At 46.8% G+C, this 9673-nt stretch overlaps 1 protein-coding gene across 1 annotated transcript; it reads left to right on the top strand.

Annotated features, from left to right (window-relative positions):
- The first annotated feature begins 1948 nt into the window (after positions 1-1948).
- Positions 1949-8887, top strand: Cd93 (CD93 molecule). The gene is made up of 2 exons (XM_031372156.1): positions 1949-4251; positions 4502-8887. Exons 1-2 carry the CDS (start codon positions 2336-2338, stop codon positions 4524-4526), a joined length of 1941 nt encoding a protein of 646 aa, XP_031228016.1. The 5' UTR covers positions 1949-2335; the 3' UTR covers positions 4527-8887.
- The last annotated feature ends 786 nt before the right edge of the window (positions 8888-9673 follow it).

Genomic DNA, 9673 nt, shown 5'->3' with positions numbered 1-9673 from the left:
GATTTTCAAAAAAAGGATACCCTCAGAATAAGCCAGTTTGTTTAGTCCCTGTCTTTTTAAGGTCACAAGCTCAAAATTACCCTCCCAGAACAGCATAACTCTCCAGAAAAGAAACACCTAGCCTAGAGGACAATGTATATCAAAAAAGAAGCCTTGACTGTCTAGCTAATTTCTAGCCTTGAATTTCTAGCAAAATTCCTCACAACTGATTAGGGAGGTGACTGGAACTTGTGACAACTGGCTTTCTTTTGCTGGTCCATTGGCTAATAAAGGGCTTTTAAATTAGAAATAAATTTATTTATTTACTTATTTATTTATGTGTTTGTGTGTGTGTGTGTGTGTGTGTGTGTGTGTAGGTCAGAGGAGAACTTATAGGAGTCAGTTTTCCTTCTGCCATGTGGATCTGGGGGCTCAAACTCAGGTTGTCAGGCTTGTCAAAAAGTGCCTTCACTTGTTGACTCACTAAAAGAGACCTGTTAGCATTCCTTCTAGGACCCACCAGTTACCTGGCAAAGGTCAAGTATGCCTGCCTCAGTATGAAAGGGGCTATTTGCCCCCTCTTCACTCTCCTACCTTCTTACTCTCTTAACCTCTTACTTTCTTCCCTCTCTGTCCCCTGTCTCCTCATTCCCCTCCCCCTTTCTCCATGGCCTCTACTTCTCTCCCCCTCTCTCTCCTTCCTTTCTTCTGTCCTTTCCCCCCTCTCACTCTCTGTGTCTACTCCCATCCCAACTCCCCTTCCCACACTATAAGTAAACTCTATTCTATACTATACCCATCTCATGTGGCTGGTGTCTCAGGAGGGAGGAATGCCCAGCATGGGCTCTTAGAGGCATCCCTCACCTGCACCATAGCATCTCTATCAGACATATCCTGGTTCTTTCTTTCTTTTTTCTTTCTTTCTTTCTTTTTTTTTTTATAAAATACAAGACCTTGTTTTCATCAGTTATACATTTTTTTGTGGATGATTCCCCACCTGCTTCCCTGCATCTGTTAGGTTACCAACCTGCACCTGCCCTGTGTTTAGCTGCAGGCTCTGTGGAATGTACTGACCCTCTGCCCAGGGACACCCTGCTCTCTAGCTCACTATTGAAACTTGTCCTTCATCACCAAGGCAGCTGCTGCTAAGGTCACTGGGGCCACCCTGTTTCCCATCATTCTCTTGCCCCTTCTCCATTCTATATGCTAAAAGGCTCATAACACAGTGCAGCCCATGCCCTCATCCCCATGTGGGTGATAATGCTGCCAAGTACACAGTAGTTACTCACTGTGCACTTAAGAAAGAAGAAACCACAAAGATATGCGCAGGCACTGATGATGATTGGGTAGGAGATGCTGTGTGTTACCCTGAGAGCAATAAAAAAGAGAGAAAAGCTGGATAGACGCCGGATTGACCACCAAACCACACATCTGCTACCAACTGAGATTGAACTGAACATTCCGCTCCTAGTGAGATGTGGCCAAGCTCATTTTCCCATCTTTCTGATCTTTTTGGGACCCTGACACTTCACAGTGCACTAGGAAACTCTGAACACTATTTTCACCCATTTAAAAACAAAGCAAAACAAAAAAACCAAAAAACACAAAACATGTTCTCAGGGAGATTGAGACTGATGGAAACCCAGAAATTCCCACAGCCAAAATCCTATTTAAAAGCTTCCTGTCTATTTAAAGTTCATGTTGGGAAGAATAAGAGAAAAAAGACTCCCAAAACAGAGACAGGGCACAAGATAGGAAAAAGGCAGATCCAGTTTGCTTCTAAAAAAGGCTGAAAACTATAATCTCTCCGTGGCCTTGTGTCTCAAGCCTCACATATTTTTCTTTCCCTTTTGGTGGTTTGCAATCTGAAGCGGAATGTTATCATGGGTTACTTGGATGATCTTTTTCAAGTCCCTATCCCCCAATGCCTCCGCTCACTGGACAGCATGCCGTTGGGGCTCTTTATGTTATGGGAAAGTGAACGGACTCAAAATAAAGCAGCCGTATCTCTTGGATTCTCTGTACTGCCTACCGGGTTTCCACAGCTCTGAGCCAGAGACTGCCCTGTGAACGACCAAACAACCGCGGTAATGAAGGCGACAGGAGTCAGAGGGCTATTCATGGCAGGAAACCCCAGCATCCGGTGAGAAATAAGAAGTATGAGCACAGGATGCGCCCTGGGTCAGGAGGACGTGAAAAGCCTAAGTCTTTGTAACCTTCTCTAAGCCAGGGCTGTGGTAGTGTGACAGCCGCAGCGCGCCTCAGAGCACAGCCTGGTGCCAAGCTCCAGGTTCCAGTGGCTGCTGCTGTCACCGCAGGGGAGTCTAGCCCCTCCCAGAAGGAGACACACCGAAGAATGGCCATCTCAACTGGTATGCTCCTGCTTCTGGGGCTCCTCGGGCAGTCCTGGGCAGGGGCTACTGCTGATTCACAGGCTGTGGTGTGCAACGGGACTGCCTGCTATACAGCCCACTGGGGCAAGCTGAGTGCTGAGGAAGCCCAGCTTCGCTGCAATGAGAATGGAGGCAATCTCGCCACCGTGAAGAGTGAGGAGGAGGCCCGGCATGTCCAGAAAGCTCTGGCTCAGCTTCTGAAGACCAAGGCACCCTTGGAAGCAAAGATGGGCAAATTCTGGATCGGCCTCCAGCGAGAGAAGGGCAAGTGTACGCAGCATGATTTGCCAATGAAGGGCTTCAGCTGGGTGGGTGGTGGCGAGAACACAACTTATTCAAACTGGTACAAAGTGAGCAAGAGCTCCTGTGTCTTTAAACGCTGTGTGTCCCTGATACTGGACCTGTCCTTGACACCTCACCCCAACCTTCTGCCCAAGTGGTCTGACAGCCCCTGTGGGACCCGTGATGCTCCAGGTAACAGCATTGAAGGTTTCCTGTGTAAGTTCAACTTCAAAGGCATGTGCAGTCCACTGGCGCTGGGTGGTCCAGGGTGGGTGACCTATACCACCCCTTTCCAGGCAACCACCTCCTCTCTGGAGGCCGTGCCTTTTGCCTCTGTAGCCAATGTAGCTTGTGGGGACGAAGCGAAGAATGAGACCCATTATTTCCTATGCAATGAAAAGACTCCAGGGATATTCCACTGGGGCAGCTCAGGCCCTCTTTGTGTCAGCCCCAAGTTTGGTTGCAGTTTCAACAATGGGGGCTGCCAGCAGGATTGCTTCGAAGGTGGTGATGGGTCCTTCCGCTGTGGCTGCCGGCCTGGATTCCGGCTGCTGGATGACCTAGTCACTTGTGCCTCCAGGAACCCCTGTAGCTCAAACCCATGCACAGGAGGTGGCATGTGTCGTTCTGTACCACATAGTGAAAACTACACATGCCATTGTCCCAGAGGCTACCAGCTGGACTCTAGCCAAGTGAACTGTGTGGATACAGATGAGTGCCAGGACTCCCCCTGTGCCCAGGAATGTATCAACACTCCAGGGGGCTTCCATTGTGAATGCTGGGTGGGCTACCAATCCAGTGGCCCCAAGGAGGAGGCCTGTGAAGATGTGGATGAATGTGCCGCTGCCTACTCACCCTGTGCCCAGGGCTGCACCAACACTGACGGCTCGTTCTACTGCTCCTGTAAGGAGGGCTATATCGTGTCTGGGGAAGACGGTACCCAGTGTGAGGACATAGATGAGTGTTCAGACACAAGGGGCCATCCGTGTGATTCCCTGTGCTTCAACACAGATGGTTCCTTCAGGTGTGGCTGCCCACCAGGCTGGGAGCTGGCTCCCAATGGGGTCTCTTGTACCAGGGACACTGTGTTTTCAGAACTACCAGCCAGGCCTCCCCAAAAGGAAGACAGAGACGACAGAAAGGAGAGTACTGTGCCTCCGACTGAAATGTCCAGTTTTCCCAGTGGCTCTAAGGATGTCTCCAACAGAGCACAGACGACAGATCTCTCAGTCCAATCGGATATTCCCACTGCCTCTGTTCCACTAGAAATAGCAATCCCTAGTGAAGTATCTGATGTCTGGTTGGAGTTGGGCACATACCTCCCCACAACCTCTGGCTACAGCAAGCCGACCCATGAAGATTCTGTGTCCGCACACAGTGACAGTGACACCGATGGACAGAAGCTGCTTCTGTTTTACATCCTGGGGACAGTAGTGGCTTTCTTACTCTTGCTGGCGCTGGCCCTAGGGCTTCTCATTTATCGTAAACGGAGAGCCAAGAAGGAGGAGATAAAAGAGAAGAAGCCCCAGAATGCAGCTGACAGCTATTCCTGGGTTCCAGAGCGAGCAGAGAGCCGAGCCCCAGAGAATCAGTACAGGTAAAGTAGCCATAGGTTACTTGGGTAGCTGGGTGGGCAGATGTAGGCACAGCAGGCACAGACCACAGAACTGAGAGCAGAGACAGAAACAGTCAGCCAGCCATTTGTTGTTAAAGCCAACCTCAACAGCCCAGTCTGAAAGGTGCCCATCTGTCCTATGAGGTCATGTGGAGTAGAGGCAAGGGGTCCACGGATGCAGATAGGGCAGAGTTCCATGGCTTCTCACACTGTAACCTTCTGTTTTCCACAGCCCAACACCTGGGACAGACTGCTGAAGACTATGTGGCCTTAGAAACAGTCAGCTGCCACTACCTTCAGAGCTGCCTTCTTAGATGAGGGGGAAGCCACACCATTCTGAAAGACTGGACTGTACTCTCAGCAAAAAGTGTGCACCTTTCCCTTAAGAACCTGGTGACTTGGGATGGGCAGGTATTTTCCTGGTGCTTTTGATATGCCTGGGGGGGTGGTGAAAGCTGTGTGTTGGGTTTGTCATTGTGGGGGAGTTTTGTGGATACTGACAGGCCTCACTCACATACCCTTTTCAAATCCAAAAGCAACTTGTTCCTCTGGTTGCTTAATCAAGAGTCAGATGGGTAGGACAGGGTGGGGGAGGGGGCTTCAAAGTCTTTTCTTATCTTGATTTATCAGAGAAGGAGCTGGAGCTCCTGGTGCTAATTACGATGGAAACAGTTCCTTTCCTTTACTGGATAGAAAGCAAAACCAATTAACTACTTAACTAGGTGAGAATGCTCTACCCTTCCTATGGGGACTTCTTCAGGATGGCCGCCTTTGTGTACATTCGCCTTCTGTCATTTCCCCTCCATCCCCCACCTACCCCCTCCGTATTGTTGAAAAAGTCATAATGAGAGGAAGTTCAACCAACTGCTTAGGGAGCAGGCAGGCAGGAAGTTTAGACATTGTATCCCCTCACTCTCTACTTTCTGATAGCCTTGGGTTTAAATTGCAAGTTGGGAAGTTGCTTCAAGTGAGGGAGAGGTCTTGGTAAAAGCATAGCCCAGAGGGAGGTGGGCAGGGATTGGTTTAACAGGTATTTGAATGAAAATGTTGGAATGAACTGATGCTAGCACACACTTGACTATAGAGGAAGGATAACAAAACCCCAAGATCCATTTGTCTTTGAGCTAGCACAGGCCCCAGCTCCAGGGCAGGACACCCTGTCTCCCCTTACACTGTCTCTAACTGGGAAGTGGTAGGCTCAGAAAGCCTCAGGATGCTTTCATTCTGAATGTAAGGAGAAGATGTGTGAGCCAGGTGATGGGCTTTGTTTTAAACATGCCCCTTTAAGTGTGGCTTAGTCCACTGCACAGTTAAAAGTGCATCTGGAGGACTTGAGCCCAATCTTGTGGATGTGACACATACCGAATCAAGGATTAGTCATGAAGAAGGTTCTCCTTTTTTTGCTTAAAAAAAGGAGATACAGGGGAAAGGGGAAGGGGAAGAGAGAACAGCTCAAAAATGTCCAGCTGTTAAAACTGCTTAGAGCCCTCTTACGATTGACATGTTCATTTCAAAGAGTCCATTTGCAAAAGTGTCCCTTAAACTTGCTGCAGGTAATGGTGTTCCAGCTGCGCAGGTCTGTCTGGGGCCTGGAAGGCAGCCCTGGTGAGTCACTTCAGTATCTCTGGGAGACCCGTCTCAGCTGCTTCTGCTATTTGAAAAGCTGAGATATGGAATGTGTCTCCATCATGAGATCCAGTCTTTGTTCTCAGACTAGAGTGTCCTTTTGTTTCTAGGGTCAAAAGCAACCATCCCTCAAAGTTGATATCCAGGAATCGAAGACTAATAACAAGCAGATTCAAGGCCTTTGGAAATATCTTAGAGAAATATATTACGGAAATATCTTTTTTTGTTGTTGTTTTTGTTTTTGGTCAATTTAAAATGAAGATATTTTCATTAATCAGTCTTTCTTTCTCTCTTTCTTTCTTCCTTTCTCTCTTTGAAAACCTAAGGTGGAAAGTAATGGGGAAAAGATTGAGCTCAGTGGGGTGCCTGAAATGTGTGTATTTAAAAATCAATTCACCATCTGACTTTCAGTTAAAATTTGGGTGTTTGGAACTGGATCTCTGTCAGTAATTGAGATTGGCAGCTAATCCCTTACCAGAAGACCAGTACCAGAGCCATGGCAGTGTCTGCATATACTGACATGACCCTAAATGCATCACTTTTACCTCCATGTCTTCAACTGCTTGCCTTTATGGCTGGAGGTGAGGAAGATAACTGAGTCTAGGCTCCCAACAGCCTTGCTTGGTCTAAGCTCAGGCTGCCTGCTGTGTAGGAGTTAAAAACTGACCAAGATGACTTAGGGGATAGACATGAAGCTCCATCCCACACACTCTCAGGGGTACAGGATCCACTCTGTGGAACCCACAACAGGGAAGGGAATGATGAGGAGCATATTTTCCCAGAGTGCTTTCATCATGAGCCCCTCCATGGAGGCATAGCTCTCTTATCTACTACCTGCCAAAGCCTTCACCGGAACCATACCTCAAGTGGCAAAGCCAGTGGAGCCACTCTCTGTTCCTAAATGGGTGCTTTATTCTCACATATATTCTTGCTGTCCTCATGCTTGAGACTGGAAAATTCTGGCTTAGGGCGTCTAAGAGGTGAAGCAATAAATAAGTGAACTTCCACTGGACCAAAGGTGTGAGATTATGCCTTTCCTACCCAAGACATCAGTGAGCAGAGACAGAACACCCCTCTGCCTGTGAGGACCAGAGAAAGCACTACTTGGCAGCAGAATTTCCTTAAGTCCAGACCTGGAAAAACTGTATTTTTTTGGAGGGGTATACCTTCAGGCCTTCAGCCTTCTCATTCCTGAATTGCAGATGGCTGTCATTGCCCTTTGTATTTTATGCAGTTCTGGCAATGGAAGCCAGCACATGAGTATGTTAGACACTAGCTTTCCAGGACCACTACACCTCTAGCATCTTGCATTATTTTTGCTCGTTATTAAAGATAGTTGAAGCAATACCTACCCACCCCCAGTAATATGAGGAGTTAAAAAAAAAACTACTCAGAAAGAAATGCCTCAGGAGGGAGCCCTGAATACTATTTGCAAAGGAAGTCTAGCCCCAGTTTTCCTTGATGTCTAGCATGGCTTCGATGCAAACCCAAATGTATGCATTTTGTGGCTTTGGAGACTCACTCATCATTATCACTGCAGCCATCACCACCACCATCACTGTCATCACCACCTCTTGGTGCTGTGCATCCTCATGGTGTTGTTTTAATGACAGTAACTGGATGAATCCCACCTGGCTCTGACTGAGGGCCAAAAGGCCAGACAGAACAAAAGCAGAAAGAAGACAAGTGGCTGCTTTCCTTCAGCATCTCACCCAGAGAAAATCCAGCAAGCTTCTGAGAAGGCCTGTCCTGATGCCTTCCCCAGAGCGCTGGAAAATGTGGAAGGAAACACAGATCCTTCTGAGTGCATGCTCACTGCGCAGGGCAAGCTGCCCAGGAAGAGTTCTTTATCTCCTCGTGAAGTTTTCCTCCTCTTAGAGTTCCTAAGCGTGAGCCCTTGTGGGGACTGTTATCACCAACCAAACTTTCAATAGGTGGATAGGATCATTAGGACGTTTGGTTCCGCCCCTCTTTTCCCATAAATATTTCTGGCAAAACTAAAGGAACAGAGATGAGATTTGACCAAAAAAGGAAAAAAAAGGTTACTCCATTCAAAATAACATATTTTTGAAAGCAAATATAGGAAAGCCTTTTCCTATTATTTTTCTTCTTAGCTTTCCCATTGTCTGAATTGGGAAAACAGGAAAGCATTGCTTTCTAGCACCTGCAAAATGGTTTAATGCCCCTGCATATTTCCATGTCCTCCAACAATAGATTAGCATGGGAAACTGAAATAGACGCCCTGAAAACATCTGTCGCTTCCCCGGCTCCTAAATCCAGGTTTTGATTATGTGTGATTTGTGAAATCTATCAACCAAAACAGGGGGACAGATACACCTCAGTCCTCCATGGAGTCCACAACTGTATACCCCCATGACCCCTTAGGCAAGGGCCTGTTGAGAACTGCATCACATTTTGACCTGTTGACAGTACCCATCTATTTCAGATCGGATCTCTGGACCTTTCACCTTTCCCATATTACCTACAATGTGGCAAGTGGTTCCTTTTTGCATTTTTACCTTCCCCCCCCCTCCAAGTTGAAGTTCATTTGCAGATGAGGGATTAAGCCTGAATTGTGTGGCAGTCAGTCTTGTTCCCTGTTGTCAGGGGTTATTGTAAATGTTAGTAATCTCACCCCAAGCTCTCAGTAAGAACATAAATATTTTAAAATATGTGTGTTTGAAATCTGTTTCATGGATCCTGGAACTGTGCAATGTTCAGGCAGGAGTGAGTTTAGTCTTTTAGTGAATGTTGTGCAGTATGTGGGAAGGGAAGGCTCACAGGTTACACTCCTCCTTAGAGCTACACATAACATTCGGAGGGGAGGCACAGGGTTGCCTTTAAAAAGTGGGAGCTATATCATGCTTTGAGCTTTCTGTTATGCATCTCTCCTAATAAACTCTGAAAAAAAATATTTGTTTTGAACTTGTTTGTGTCACTTGTGGCAACTTAAAGTATGGCAGAACTTTATTTGTGATTATTAAATTTATGTTCCCCTTTGCAAAGAGTTACCTTGATGGCCTTATTTCTGCCTGTCTCTCACTGGAAGGAATACTGGTATGGGTCTCTGTTAGTGCTGTCTCTCAGGAAGTGCCTTTGAGGACATGGAATACAGAGTGAGACTGCACTATAGAGGGGCAGTGTCCAAAGCTGCTGAGAACAAACCCTAGGCCCCCTTCCTGATTTAGCATCCTCATCGTGGTCGCCATGGCCACCCTTAATTCCCAGTATCTTGTTGATTGTCTGAGTGATGCTTGGTGGGGGATTAAATGCAGCCTGTTGGTGTGATATGAAAACACCCTCTGTAATTACCACAGAGCATTATCACTGGTTTATCAGTGAAGCCCTGTCAGTTTACTTAACTAATTGAACAGGCAGACGGAATCATTGCCTGTTGGGCTGCAAAGATCTCACTGAGATTCTATGTTGTTGGAAGCAGATGATAACTGGTGATTTTCAGATGGTGTGCTTGGTAAAGAAGGGTTTAAGTGAGATAAAGGGCTCTATTCTATTATGATATTCACATAGGACAATTTCAATACATATCCCTTAAAATTAAATAAAGCCAATCCTCTACTAGTTTAGCCGCTAACAAAACACATTGGGAAATCTCACCTTATTCTGAGACTTCCAACACACACACACACACACACACACACACACACACACATCTATAGGCATAGACACAACATACAAACACCCACAAATGCACAGTTTTAACACCTATTTTGTAATGAATCAACCAGAGACCAATGTTCCCTGGTTTAGGGAGAGCTCC

Source organism: Mastomys coucha, unplaced genomic scaffold, assembly GCF_008632895.1.
Source record: "Mastomys coucha isolate ucsf_1 unplaced genomic scaffold, UCSF_Mcou_1 pScaffold15, whole genome shotgun sequence".
NCBI classification, from domain to species: domain Eukaryota; kingdom Metazoa; phylum Chordata; class Mammalia; order Rodentia; family Muridae; genus Mastomys; species Mastomys coucha.
The sequence above is the reverse complement of the archived record's forward strand: the minus strand, read 5'-3'. Positions and strand labels throughout refer to the sequence as shown.